Below are 14,885 nucleotides of genomic sequence, written 5' to 3'. Positions count from 1 at the left end.
CCTGGCCCAGGCTTACCTCGGAGGGAGGAGGTCCCCATCCCCTAGCACTCTATTACTGGGCTGTGGGCTGCTCACAAGTGACACACCATCACCCCTACACCAGCACATCTCAATGATCCCACTTCATTTATTACCAAAATATCACAGAATTCCAGTCATAGTTAACATACAGCGTTGAACACGAACCTGATACCTGTAGAAAGAACTGAGTATCCGGACAATTGAGTCGTTTGCAACTGTAAGCCACGCCCCAAACCGCATCACTCCGTACTTCAAAAATACGCTTTTTTGAGAGCTTTGGAAACTGAATTAAAATGTCTACACAGCTATGAACAATTGTTTAATAAAACTTTTTCATGTTTCCATTACATGTAAATATATCAATTTGGCATCTCTATAAAAACTCTGAAAATGGTGCAAAAGTTTCATTCTCTTTGAGAAAGCCATTGACAAAAAATATTCACACTTCACCAAAATTTTGAAAAATGGTCTTCTTTCAAAGTTTCTTTATTACTCTGAAGTCTTCTGGGTTATCAAAATCTAGGTTTGCTTTTTCCTCCTAAAACACTAAAGAACATTTATTCACAAGGATTAAAAATAAAAATAAAAAGGCAATGGGCTGATGGAAAACCGGTGAGGGCTTTTCTTTTTTTTTTTTTTTTTTCTGGAAATAATTTTAAAAACTTAAAAGTTACATAAGCATCTTCAAAAGAACACAATGGGATTCATTTTGTTGTTGACTTTTGGACACCAGTGTCAGACTTTATTGAAAACAAACCCATGTAAAAACAAAGTTAAAATGAAAAATGGCACCTGAAAAATAAATTATTTTATATAAAACAAATCAATAACTTAAAACACGCTAATATACAAAAGGTCTAACCATCTACTGTACAACATGGGAATCGGTTAAGAGAGCCTCCCCTCCCCCAAAGCAAGTCACTGTAAACGGAACATCACATGGTCATGGTCAAAGAGGTGGCCCCAAACCAACGGAAAAGCCTTCTCTTCTAGTGGAAGAAAAATCCAGTCCTGTCAAAGTCTCCGTTAGCCAAACTTAGGTACTGGCGGTGACTTACAAGTGAGAAAAAAAGAAATTGCTTTTTTTAAATGGCCAAGAAAAAAACCTGAATGATGTCACTGAAAGGTAGAAAAATAGGATCCGGCCATTAGAAGTCAGGGGAAATCAAAAGGTTTGGAAACGTGAACCCTGCCTGGGATCCGAGATTCAGATTCTACTGCCATCGTTACATGCCAATTGCCAAAGCCACTCAAAAAAAAAAGCACTTGTGACTTCAGGGCTGTCTTGGGAAGTTTGGAGACAGGACTCCCTGACCCCCCGAGTCTGCTGAACCCCAGGGGTCTCTGCTAAGGAGCTGCCTCAGGTCCTAGTAGGTGAGGTAGGTCTGGGGAAGATGGGAGGGGACTGAGGTGGAGGGAGGGGTGGAGGGACAGAGGATAGAGGCCTCCTGTCAGCTGAATTCTTATTCTCTTTCATCCAACACAGGAAGGCTGCGAAAAGCACATGGAAATAAATAAAGCTGAATGGGATGTGAAATGTAACAGCTGAGTGATGTCAATTTCGATTTTCAAGTCCGATGCAGGACTGGGTAAGTCATGTCTTTTCAATGCCTGGTGGACATATGGCCTTCGTTTGGAAGCAAACTGGTCAAGGAATTGCCACTAACCATCTTCGGGTGCTTCTATTTCTCTGATCCAGCAGGGACCCCTGGGCTGCCAGCTCCAAAGGGCCGGCCTTGGCTCCCGACAGCAGCACGATTCAGTCCCTGGAGACTGGGTCTCCAGGACTAAGGCCAAGCGCAGACTCTCAGAGGTTAAGGCAGCTGCCCTTGGCCAGGAAAAGGCTCACCTTCCAGGAGAAGGTGGTGGAACCCACCCAGCATCACCTGCGGGCAGGCCCCTGAGGAAGTCCACGAATTTCAGGATATTCACGCAGGATAGTGGCTAAGGAGGGGACTCAGCACCCGGGAGGGAATCAGTCACAGAGCTGTGACTAGAGGCACAGCCAGCACAGAAAACTGTGGCTTGGCAAATCACACTGAAAACGAAATAATGGCAGAGCCAAGGGGGAACAAGGGAGAATTCATCAGGAAGCAGGTTCACAAATTCGGAGTTGCCTGGGGTCTAACTACTAGAGGAAGTTACACACAGGTCAAAAGGGAATTCAATCAAAGCCTCTTTGGTATTTCCCAAACCAGATTTTTGATAAATGAACATTATCTACTCTGAACCCTTTTTCATCGAAATTCCCAATAAAAGGAGAGCACTCATTTTTGTTAAATACAAATATGACTCATCTATGTAAAATTTTTAAAGAAATGGTTTCTTTTGAGTTGTGCCTTTTTTAAGAAAAGGGATCTCCCCTTTGCAAACAGGCCTTGGCAAGATGTAATGAACTTTGAGGGCACAGGGCCAGCAACTAGAACCTTGATGGGAACGGAGATTGCTTTTCAGGAGTGACAGTTCAAAAGCTAAATCCTTCCACAAGCTTGCAAGTTAAGACTCCCAAATAAAGGCATTGGAATTTTTTAGCTAGAAGGCTGTTCAAACAGCGGAGACCACATACAATGAGAATGTTCCTGAACTGAGAAACTTCAGGGAACTCTCAAAGGCTCATACACTTCACAGTTTCTTCTCACCTGTCCCAGCATCAGAACAACTGATAGGATTCAGATAAAAGGGGGCGAGGAAAAAAGCTGAGGTGCTGGCTACAAGCCCGTCATCATTTTCACAGTTGAAGCTTAAGACAGAGTTCTCTGCTGAATGCTAGCTACGGGCATGTATGGCAGTGAGACTCCAGGGGGAGTTTCAGAAGCGGGAATCCAGCCTTCCATCAGAAGATGTTGGCTCCCACCTTCCATCAGAAGGTGTTGGCTCCCACCTTCCATCAGAAGGTGTTGGCTCCCACCTTGCATCAGAAGGTGTTGGCTCCCACCTTCCATCAGAAGGTGTTGGCTCCCACCTTCCATATGAAGATGTTGGCTCCCACCTTCTATTTGGCCCGGGGAAACCTGAAAGGCTTCTTTTTCCAGGAAAACATTCTGGTCCCAGGGTGGAGACTGCTCTCCGGCCACAGAGCAGGGACCCTCTTTTGTGTCAAATCTGGGCAAACGGGCCTCGGTTTTGGCTTTTCCTGAGGATCTGGGATTCTGTGGGAGAAAGGAGGTCCTCTCTGGCACCAGGCCGACTTTTATGAAACGCGGGCTGGGTACAGATGGCAACATCATCAATTTGCAAGGATCGCGCACACAGCCCCTCAGTAAAAGATCAGGGAAAGGGGAGGGGATGGGCATCCTCAATTGTCCAGGGGCCTCTTGAGATGCTGACCTGCTCTGGGGACGGTGGTGCCTGCCTATTGCTCAATTTCCCACTTCAATAAATAAATAAATAAATAGATCGGTATAAATAAACAGATAAATACAGCCATCATCTCATGAGAGCAATAACTAAAAAACAGCCTACGGTCACGTTTTAGTCTCACGTCAAGGTTAAAAACTGCTGGTACTAAGTTATCCTGTTTGTGATTCTCTCTGTATACTAGTTATTTATAAACGCCAGATCCCAGTCCTGAGGAGTTTTGGCGATCTGGCCCTGCCTATTTCACAGGCTTTCTCTTTCACCCTTCCTTCCGGCTCCCGGTTTAAAAGCCACCAGCCTGTAACTGCACATTTCTGCGTCACATATTCAGAAATGCTTTTGCTTGAGGCAAGTATTGGTTTCTTAAGATCTTACGACTCCTCCCTGAATGCTGGGCCGCCTGCACCTTCCCTAGCCAAAAAGAAAGAAAAGGTAAAATAAAAAACAAAACAAAATTCGAGCAAAACAAAATCAATTTAATGGTCTTAAATGCAAAAGTAAAAACAAACAAAAAACACAAAAAAGCAAAAGAAAATTAACAGAACAGAACAACCCAAAATGTCAAGGCAGTTATGAAGAGAACTTTGAGGGTTAATCTTTAAAACTACAAATCAAAGGTTTTGGTTAATAGATAACTGGCAAGAAGTAAGTACTTTTCTGCTGAGTGTTCATACAAAAGCAAAATTCCAAAACAAAATCTGACTAAAACAGAAAAAGGTCTAAGCGCTCACGAGAAGGGATGCGAGAAATACAATGCTCAAATGTTTCTGTGTTATTAAAAAACAGAGCTATCTTACGCCTCCAAGCTATGTTAAATGCTCTGGAAAACGGGAGAAATTATCGTGAACAACAGTATCCAATGTGTGGGGCGCTGTGCATGCAATGTGTGGACAGAAACTCGGGGCGTCAGAGTAGCAACACATCTTCAGGCGTGCCTGGAGCTTAGATCTAACTCTGGAATATACTGGAGTTTCCCTGAAACTCTTTGGTCCATTCCTATTGGTGCCTGGGCTTACGAAACACATTTGTGTCCTTCTCTGGAGGGCCCGCCCGGCATGCGGCCCCCGGCCCCAGTGGTGGCCCATGCTGGACGGGCCCACTGCCATTCCCAGGACCACGTGGCAGAGCCCGGGACTGAGTGAGCAGGAGGTGGCAACGGGACCTGCCTGGAAAAGGAACTTCCTGTCAACCAAAGCATACATCGCTTACAATGTTGAAGCGGTTGAGAAAACGCACACTCAGCATCTGTCTAACATCTTTAGATTAAAAACTAAAACTAAAAGGTGATTTTTTTTTGCTACCCAGTCTGTGGAGACATTGAATGAAACGCGTGTTAGACAGTCTTAGAGGTTAAAGCATGCTTCAGGTTCACCACCATCCAGAGGGACTGGTTAGTCAATGCAGTTCTACTTAGATTTCTGTTTAATATATATCTTAAAGGAAATAACTTACGAAACTTAAGATTGGTCTAACATTGTGGGATTTCAAACATTTGAACATGTCGGTTGCATCCCAGAGTATAAAAACCTTCTCACTTCTCATTCAGACAAAGACAAACACTTGTGAAAATTGGCGCAAAATGAGTTGTACACTAACAAGAAAAGTTTCAACTCCTTCACTCTTAATTATCTATTCCGTACAAAAAAAAAGCATGAGCGAGTTATTTGTGGGACTTGTTGGTTTTGAAGGAAACCTGTAAGATCTTGTCCCCCAGGCGGTAGCCGTTCAGGCTGGCTATGGCCATTGCAGCTTCTTCATAGTTTGTCATGGTCACAAAGCCAAACCCTTTGCACTTGTTGGTGTTGAAGTCGCGGATCACTTTCACGTTGGTGACGGCGCCAAAGGGCCCAAACATCTGCCAGAGGATCCCCTCATCGGCGTCCTGCCCCAGGTTGTAGATGAAAATGCACCAGCCGGAGGAAGCGTTTCCGGGCACGTTGACGCCAGAGAGACCGCTCATGTGATCGACGCCCATGGGGGAGAACCTGGCGGACAGAGAGCAAGCATCAGGCCACGGTCAGCGCAGGCGGCCTGGACGCATGCTGACCATGGCCGCTGGGCCCCATCCCGCTCTGCGCAGCCACGAGGTGCTCACAGTCGAGACACCTGCATGGGTCAAAACCACGACACTGTTTTAAACTGGAAGGAATTAAATATGGTAATGGAGGGGCGGGACCCTGTTCTATAGGGAGCTGACTCTGAGGGGCTGGTTGGTGACCTCCACTCCTCCCACTGTGTATGTGGGGGTTTCTGTTTAGGGGTTCCTGCGGTTCCCCACATTTTAGATGATGGGCGCTTCTCCTGGTCCTCCATTGAGGGTAGAAACGCTCTGCAGGCGCTGACAGCCTCAGCTCTCCCTGGAGGAAACTCTCCTCGTACTGTGGGGTATGTGCAGGGGCTGAACTCCTTTTTCCAGATTTTGTACCTTCCCCTCATCATGACCCACCCCCAAGGGTTCACAGCCCAGTGGTCTTTGGTTAGAGCATGCCTTTGCCAGGGCCACTGTAGGGCCCAAGAATTCCTTCCCAAGCACCAGGCAACCAACCTTCTGTGGCTGCAGTTCAACATCCCACGAGGGCCAGGGGCCAAACCACTGAGGGCTGAGAACTCAAGGGACAGGGAAGGGCCCTGGGACACCAGCAACTGCAGGCTCACCAAACTTGACCATACACATGGGGCTCTTTCCACAGTGATACTTTTATTTACATAAAAAACAAGCCTTTCTGGGCCAGGCGTGGTGGCTCAAGCCCAGAATCCCAGGACTTTCAGAGGCCAAGGTGGGAGGATCACTGGAGGCCAGGAGTTTGAGACCAGCCTGGGCAACACAGAGAGACCCCATCTCTAGGAAAAAAAACCAAACCTCATCAAACTAAAACCAAACTAAACTAAAATAAAGCCTTCTGAAAACGTACAGATGCTGTAATAAGGATTAAGGTAGATGACAAAACAGTTCCTAAAGGCATGCTTCCCTCTGGAACTTTCTCAAATTAAAAAAGTAAAGGTCTGAGGGTCAGTTTGGGAATATCTGAGTACGGTATATCTGTGAAGCCAGCATCTGTGAAGCTGCAGGATGCATGCAGAGAAGGATTACCTGCTCCAAAATAAAACTGGGCTTCAGGCTATGGCTCTATCAGCTAAGGTAAGCGAGTGCCTTCAAGTGCCATTAAACAGATTCACCCTCTCAACAGACACAAGAGGACACCAGCTCCCACGGGGCAGCTCACTAGCCCAAGGGTGATTTTCTTTTTTTTTTTTTTTTGAGACAGGGTCTCACTATGTTGTCCAGTATGGTCTCAAACTCTTAGGCTCAAGTGATCCTCCTGCCTCCAGAGTAGCTGGGACCACAGATGTGTGCCACCACACTGGGCTAATTTTTACATTTTTTGTAGAGACAGGGTCTGTGTTGTCCAGACTGGTCCCAAATTCCTGGGCTCAAGTGATCCTCCTGCTTTGGCCTCCCAAAGTGTTGGGATTACAGGCATGAGTCAATGCGACTGGACTTTTTTTTTTTTTTTTTTTGAGACGGAGTCTTGCTCTGTCGCCTGGGCTGGAGTGCAGTGGCCGGATCTCAGCTCCCTGCAAGCTCCGCCTCCCGGGTTCACGCCATTCTCCTGCCTCAGCCTCCCGAGTAGCTGGGACTACAGGCGCCCACCACCTCGCCCGGCTAGTTTTTTGTATTTTTAGTAGAGACGGGGTTTCACCGTGTTAGCCAGGATGGTCTCGATCTCCTGACCTCGTGATCCGCCCGTCTCGGCCTCCCAAAGTGCTGGGATTACAGGCTTGAGCCACCGTGCCCAGCCGCGACTGGACTTCTTAAGAATTACTCTTGTTGGTAGTTTTTCTCCTGCTGATTTCTCTGGTCTTGGCAGTCATAAATCTCTCTTTTCCTCCAACCCAATTCTCTGGGCTTTTCTGGACGTGATAGGGACTGACGGCAAACTCCCTGCAGTCTGGGTCTTTCTTCCTCCTCTTCTCTCAGCCTCCTGAGCAGATCTTTCCCTCTAGACTCTCCCGCCCTCCCCACTTCCTTCCATAACTTTGTCTTGGTGGTTGCCCTGCCACTCACTTTCCTGCTCGACCAGAAATGTCCACTCCTCTGGCTTCCCCTTTCTTTTCCTGTCCTCATTACTGAGACCAGAGTCCCATGTCTCCTCCTCCAACCTTCCCTGTCTTCCTTCCAGGCTAAGGAGCAGTTCACCCAATGCCACTGCCCATATAGCCTGCCGCGTCAAGAGCAGTGCCAACTGTATGGTGGGATTCCTACAGCTGGATTTTAAAATTCAGCTCCATTCTGTCCAGAGAAGCTTCCCCAGCCTTGTCTTCAACCCAGACACCTCAAGGCAGGCAGGCCAGCTTTGGAATTTGAGCCAGGCGGAGAATGCTGGGTAACTCAGCCATGAGAATAACACCTCTCACAGTAGCATGTGTGGCAGTGGGCAGCGCCCACCCGGCCTCACTGTTAAAACAACAATGGGGCGGGGCTCACGCCTATAATCCCAGTACGTTGGGAGGCTGAGGTAGGAGGATCACTTGAGGCTAGGAGTTTAAGACCAGCCTGGGCAACATAGTGAGACTCCATCTCAACAAAAAATAAAAACATTAAAAATTTTAAAATGGGATATCTGTCCTTGTCATACCTGAGATAAGCCCTCGATGTCATTCCTTGAGGAACGAAACAAAACAGCCCTGACACTGAGACCTCTGCTGTTTCTAAGGCAACAGCACACCAGATCCTGGAGTACAAGGCCCTGACTCTCATCACCTCTCTCCCACTTCATCCTGGCAGCCAGAACCATTTTCAGGATGGAAAGACTAAGGAATCCGGGAAAACTGCTCCCGTCTAGGACAGGGCTCATAAACAATGCATACTTATAACATTCACCAGTACAAATGACTGCACAAGGCAGGTGTATGAAAAAGGTTTGCCTTAGGGCTGCTGATCAGGTATGTCTAGGAACTCTGAAGATCTGCTCTCACCCGACTATACCTACGGCAGCATCTTTCCTCCCACAGATATGAGACGTTCATTATTCATTTACTTTCTAGAGACAGGGTCTCACTCTGTCACCCAGGCTGCAGTACAGTGGTGCAATCATAGTTCACTGCAGCCTCCACTTCCTGGGTTCAAGCGATCCTCCCGCCGTGGCTTCCTGAGTAGTTGGGACTAAAGGCCAGCACCACCATGCCCAGTTTTTTCATTACTTTTTGTAGGAACGGGGGTCTCACTTTGCTGCCCAGACTGCTCAAACTCAGGGCTTCAAGTAATCCTCCTACCTCGGCCTCCTGATAGCTGACATTACTGGTGTGTGCTCCCCGACACTGGGCATGAAACCATCTTTAAAGCTCGCTGCTCCGTTCTGTTACTAGGAACTGCGTGTTGAAGCTCTAAGCGCTCACACTCATAGCAACTGGTGGGGACTGGTGCCGTCTTTTTTTAAAAAAAAAAAAAAGGTTCTGGCTCTGTGGCTCAGGAGTGCAGTGGTATGATCACAACTCACTGCAGCCTCAACCTCCTGGGCTCAAGCAATCCTCCAACTACAGGAGCGCACCACCATGCCTGGCCAGTTTTGTATTTTTTGTAGAGATGGGGTCTCACAATATTGCCCAGGTTAGTCTTGAACTCCTGGGCTTAATCAATCTTCCTCTCTTGGCCACCCAAGGTGCCAGGATTACAGGGATGAGCCACTGTGTCTAGCCTGGAGTCACTGTTTTGATTCCCATGAAAGACAGCGCCCCATCGGAAGTAAATGGCTTTCCTACAGACACCTTTCTGATGGAAGTTGTGGTGTGGAGCTGCAGAATGATTCTGAAACGTGTTCTCTGACAGGATCAGTCTAGCGTTCCCGTGGTTTCTATTCTGTGGCTGTGCCATCGCCCACCAGCGGGGCTACGGATGGCTTTCAGGAGTGCGCACCCTCCCGACCCACCTGAATCTCTGCGCCTGGTGGTGAACGGGGCCTCCGAACCGTCGCGCTGGCGAGTGGTACAGCTGCGAGAGGAGTGCCACGTTTTTGTTCTGGTTGGGGTTGGCTGCAAACTTCACTGTGATGGGCTCAGAGGAACCTGGGGGTTTATGACCATTGAAACTGGTAATTGCCTCTTCTGCCTCCGACCGTTTGTCAAACCGGATAAACGCAACCCCTCTGGACAAACCTTTTTAACAAACCAACAAAAATGGAGTTAGGGGAAAAAATGCTAGGACTTTCAAAACTGAAAAGCAAAAGTCAGGTCAGTCTACTGTGGGCCAGGCTGGAAGTCTGGTTAAGGAAATAAACAAAAATTAACCTAAAAGTGAAAACAAATGGATGGAGTAAAGAAAACCAATGACTAACAGAAGATTAAAGCTTCAGACTTTCTTCCCGGCTGAAGCCACGACTCCACGGTGTTAGCGCCCAAAGATATTTTGGTGACAGACATCCCCAGTAGACACCCAAGCCTCTTATTTGGAAGAAAGCAACATTAGGAAATAGCATATCCACTGTCACTATTTAGCTGCCAGATGCCCACCACAGAGTGGGTGTGTGGGTGTGGTGTGGGGTTGGTGGATAACAGGGTCGGGGTGGGGACTGCGTCTGAGAGTTCCTCCCTGGGCTCTGGGGCCACCCTCCTGGCTGCTGTCTCGGGGGCCCGCTGTGACAGTGGGCCTCGTGGCCGAGCCTCCTGCCAAGGTGCCCAGCTCAGCCTGCATGCCCTCTCCTTCATGCCCGGAGGGAGTGGGATCCTGTGGCTGCCCCCTGCCAGCTCTGTGCTGCTGCCATCACCTCACTCCTGTCTTGGGATACTCCACTCTAAGGTCCTGCACCCTCCCGTTGGCCCCAAATTGCCGTCAGAATCAAATGAGGCCAGAACACTGCCCAGGTTCACACAGCAGAGCTGAACCTATCCACAGGCTCGCCAGGCAGGCCTGGGGTCCCTGTGTGGGAAGGGCCACGGCCCCAGCACCCAAGCCCAGAGGGCACCTTCTCTTGCCACCTCAACTGAGCCACCCAAGGGCCAGTCCTGGGTTCCAGGCTGAACCCAATCGCTGGATGGGGCAGCGTGAGACCGGAGGCCCGTCCTACTGTGGGTAGCATTGGTGTAAGACACTGAGCAAGGCGGGTGGAAGGAGAGCATGGCTGTCCTCCACCCCTGCCCGTCCATACGCTAGGCCCGGGAGGGAAACATGAGTAGCCCGTCCCTTGAGAAACGTGGGGAGCGGGCTGAGAACTGGATGAGGGGATGGGGGTGAGGGCACATTGAGCAGCGGACTAGCTCCTTCTCCTGGGGCGAGGACATGATGGGGTCAGGGGAAGGCCTGGGGATGGGAGACGTGACAGCTGAGGGCCAGTCTGAGAGTGATGTCACTAGGTGGGAGTCGTGGGTGTGTCCCAGTGGGAGAGGCCGCTGCAGACAACCCAACCGAAACACCCTGCTTCTCAAGACTTTTAGTCAAGCCAGACCAAGGCTCATGCCTGTGGTCTCAGCTACTCCAGAGGCTAAGGCAAGAGAATTGTCTGAGGCCAGGAGTTCAAGACCAGCCTGGACAACATAGTAAGATCTCATCTCTTACGGAAAAAGAAAGACTTCCAGTCAAAGGGTGTCTTAAGTCAGGTTTCCTCTCCAGGCAAAGCCCTCTGGCACATGGTAATGAACAATGACCAACGTCAGGCAGCCTGGAGCCGTGGGTGACCTGTCCAGCAGGCACCCAACTGTCCCCATGTCCTGTGTCCACGTCTCTCCCGGCACCTTACTCCACCACTTCCCAGAGGGTCCCGCCAGCTGCCCCACGATCCGACACTGCAGGCCCCACGTGAGCACACAGACAGCAGCCTTAGTAAGGTCAGACCTAGCGCTACGCACATGTGCCAGGAATATTCTGGGGCTCAAGCTCATTTCTGAGCTGCTGCTCAGAAGGAGCACCTGAAAACATAACCCTGACAGATGCTGTTTTCTTTGACTCTCTCACGACACGAATGACAGCTTAAGTCAGTCTTGGAAACCTAAATGAAAATCTAACTTTAGGCAAATACGACTGAGAGCTGACGCTGGCCGGCTCGTAGGGAAGCTGGCTCCAAGCAGATGGCCTCACTCTGTTTCTAAAGACCTTGCGGCACAGCGGAGAAAAGGCATGAAGGCATGCGTGCAAGTGTGGGTTCCTCTGGTGTTGCCAAGTGGCTTTCAAATGCAAACTGCCTGACGGAAACGAAGAAAACTCAAGTAAGCGGGGCAGGAGCGATGCTGTGGAACACAGGGGGACATCAATTCACTCAATTATGTAATGGATGTATACTTTCTGAAAATGGCTCTGCATTTTTTTTAATCTTCCCCTAGTGTTTTTTATTTTTAATTTGTTTTTAAGATGGAGTCTCACTCTGTCACCCAGGCTGGAGTACAATGGCACGATCTCAGTTCACTGCAACCCCCACCTCCCCAGTTCAAGTGATTCTCCTGCCTCAGCCTCCCGAGTAGGTGGGACTCCAGGCGCCTGCCATCATGCCCGGTTAACTTTTATTTTATTTTATTTTACTTTATTTATTTGAGATGGAGTTTCACTCTTTTTGCCCAGGGTGGAGTGCAATAGTGCAATCTCGGCTTACTGCAACCTCCGCCTCCCAGATTCAAGTGATTCTCCTGCCTCGGCCTCCCCAGTAGCTGGGATTACAGGTGCCTGCCACCAAGCCTGGCTAATTTTTTGTATTTTTAGTAGAGAAAGGGTTTCACCATGTTGGCCAGGATGGTCTTGACCTCTCGACCTCGTGATCCACATGACTCGGCCTCCCAAAGTGCTGGGATTACAGGCGTGACCCACTGCGCCTGGCCTATTTTTAGTAGAAATGGAGTTTTGCCATGTTGGCCAGGCTGGTCTTGAACTGCTGACCTCAGGAGATCCACCCGCCTCGGCCTCCCAAAGTGCTGGGATTACAGGCGTGAGCCACCACGCCCAGCCCTCTTGTGTCTTTTAGAATTTAACAGCAGAGTCCAAGAAACGGCATAATCTCCAGATGAATACACTATAAAGTTCACAATTAAGATGGATACAGAAGCAAAGGAATAAAAAAAAATTAAGCTGTTTCAGCTCAGGATGGGATTTTTTTCTCTTTTTTTAAAAAAGAGTTGGGATCTCGCTATGTTGGCCAGGCTGTTCTGAACTCCTGGGCTCAAGCAATCCTCCCACCTCAGCCTCCCAAAGTATTAGGATTACAGGTGTAAGCCACTGCGCCCAGCCATCCTCGTCTATTTAACACTAAAAAGCCCATCGCAGGAAGGCAAACTCCACACAGGCTGGTTTGCCACAGACTTCTCTTCCCTGCTGTCTGCCTTGTGCCACATGAGGTCCCAGGAACAGGCACCCTCTGTGCCCAGCAGAGGGAGCCATAGCCCTGGGATGGGAGCCTCACCTTCCCACCAATTCTGCACCCTGGGGTGGGAAGCAGAGCCGGGGAGACCCTCCTGGCTCCCTTTTCTGCCTCCCTCACCCCTCTACAAAGATGCCAAAAGTTGCTTATGCCACCTTGAGGTTCACAGCTGACCTGGCGGGCGATACTGAGGTGCCCCCAACACCCTGGGAGACACTACCTTGCAGAGGGAAAGGAAGCAATGACCCCAGCAGCTGTGTGCAGAGGCAAGTTCCCCTGCCTGTGGCCTGTGTGTGCCTGAGAGACGAGGGAAGGCCCCGGGAGAGTTGGGTGGCTGGAGGCATGCTCTCAGGCACTGGGGGCTCCAAGTGGAGTGCAGGCTCCCATCATCAGGACCGTACGGACACAGACAGGCCGAGGCAAAGCCGTGCATGTGGGGTCTAGAGGAGGAGGAGAGTGGGCTGTGGGCCGGCGAGGTCAGCTTCCCCAGCCCCGGGCCCTGCGCAGCCAGCTCAGATGCCGTAATGCAAAGTCGGGGGCAAGGAACCCACACACTGGCCCACCAACAGGATTGTTCTCTCAGCTGGCACTTGAAGGTAAGTGAGGGGACTTCAGGAACCACAGGAGATTCTTCTAGTACAAATCAGGGGAGTTTACACCAAATAACTGGCATCCCCCGACCCTCTCCCCAGAGCGAAGACAGAATAGAGGCGGCCGTGTGAGTGCGCCCTGTCCTTCGGCACTGCTGGGCGCCAGGGCATGAGTCTGTGCTAGGCTACAGGCGGCCCCCAGAGCCCCGTGAAGTGCACAGGGGCCCTTCCCCTCCTTGGGCCCCAGCGGGACCGAAGGCCGGCAGCAGCAGGGCCGGTGCGTGCCAGGTGGGGTTCCCACAGCCGGCCAGGAGGGAGAGAGACTGGTAAGGCCGCCCACCCCAAAGCACGCAGCTCAGGGGGCACATGACAATGTGCATGCCCCTCCAGCCTGCAGGCCAGGAAGGCCCCACCTGTGTGCACATGAACGGCAAGGCTCTGGGCTGTTGGGGGAGTGCTGCTGTTCTCTCGAAAAGAGGTCACCTCAGAGCACGACTTCCTGTGGCCCAACTACTCGGTGTTATTTCAACATCACAGCCAAGGTGGCGCACAGTCTGTGTGGGAAGAATATGAAAACCACCCATACAACGAACGCACAGGCCTCACTGGGCTTGGGGAGCGGACTCTTCCCTCCTGGTTGGTCAGCACACTCCTGCTCCTGCCCCAAACAGAGCTGAGCAATCCTAAGTCCCCTCAGGGTGGCCCGAGCTCCCCGTCCCCCAGGCGGGACCACGTGCAGGGTTTGGCAAAGGATGTAGCGGTGCACTAGTTCCTAGCCTAGTGTGGCAGGCGGGCCGGGAAGTGGGGCCAGAGGACAGCCGTGAACGTGCACATGTCCCCTGCTCATCTGTGCCTGATGGCGTCACACAAAGCCCAGTGCCCATGTCCAATGCCAAGACAGCATGGGAGGGTCAGCAAAGTGGCCAGGATTGCCTGCCCATTAGAGGAATTCACTGCCATGTGCTCTGTGCATTTTAGATGTGCTCCCCAGAGAAGGGCATCTGAATTCTGGGGATTTGGGCCATCAGACTACTGCACTCCAAATGCCTGCAATGAAAGTCACAGTGGACAAATGTGTAGCAGCCTTTTTTTTTTTTTTCCAAAAGAAACAGGATCTTGCTCTGTTGCCCAGGCTGAAGTGTAGTGGCACGATCACGGCTCACCACAGCTGTGAACTCCTGGGCTCAAGCAGTCCTCCTGCCTCAGTCTCCTGAGCAGCTGTGATGACAAGCCCACACCACCGCACCTGGCTACAGTATCCTTTTTTTTTTTTTTTTGAGATGGAATCCCGCTTTGTTGCCCAGGCTGGAGCTCAGTGGTGCAATCTTGGCTGGCCGCGATCTCCGCCTCCTGGATTCAGGCAATTCTCTTGCCTCAGCCTCCCGAGTCGCTGAGATTACAGGCACCTGCCACCACACCTGGCTAATTTTTGTATTTTTAGTAGAGATGGGACTTCACCATGTTGGCCAGGCTGGTCTCGAACTCCTGATCTCAGGTGATCCATCTGCCCCGGCCTCCCAAAGTGCTGGGATTATAGGCGTGAGCCACCACACCCGGCCTGCAGTGTCCTTTTCACCCCGTT

General features: G+C 50.3%; 1 protein-coding gene across 1 annotated transcript in view; it reads right to left on the bottom strand.

Annotated features, from left to right (window-relative positions):
- Positions 1-724: 724 nt before the first annotated feature.
- ELAVL1 (ELAV like RNA binding protein 1) overlaps positions 725-14,885 on the bottom strand; it is a 47,464-nt gene continuing 33,303 nt past the window's right edge. The window contains exons 5-6 of the mRNA XM_033195448.1: positions 9,306-9,531; positions 725-5,363 (exon numbers count right to left, since the gene is read on the bottom strand). Coding sequence (XP_033051339.1) covers positions 5,039-5,363; positions 9,306-9,531 — 551 coding nt within the window. The 3' untranslated portion in view covers positions 725-5,038. The remainder of the gene's footprint in view (positions 5,364-9,305; positions 9,532-14,885) is intronic.

This window comes from Trachypithecus francoisi, unplaced genomic scaffold (genome assembly GCF_009764315.1).
Source record: "Trachypithecus francoisi isolate TF-2019V2 unplaced genomic scaffold, Tfra_2.0 Lachesis_group5, whole genome shotgun sequence".
NCBI classification, from domain to species: domain Eukaryota; kingdom Metazoa; phylum Chordata; class Mammalia; order Primates; family Cercopithecidae; genus Trachypithecus; species Trachypithecus francoisi.
This window is presented reverse-complemented; position numbering and strand designations above follow the sequence as displayed.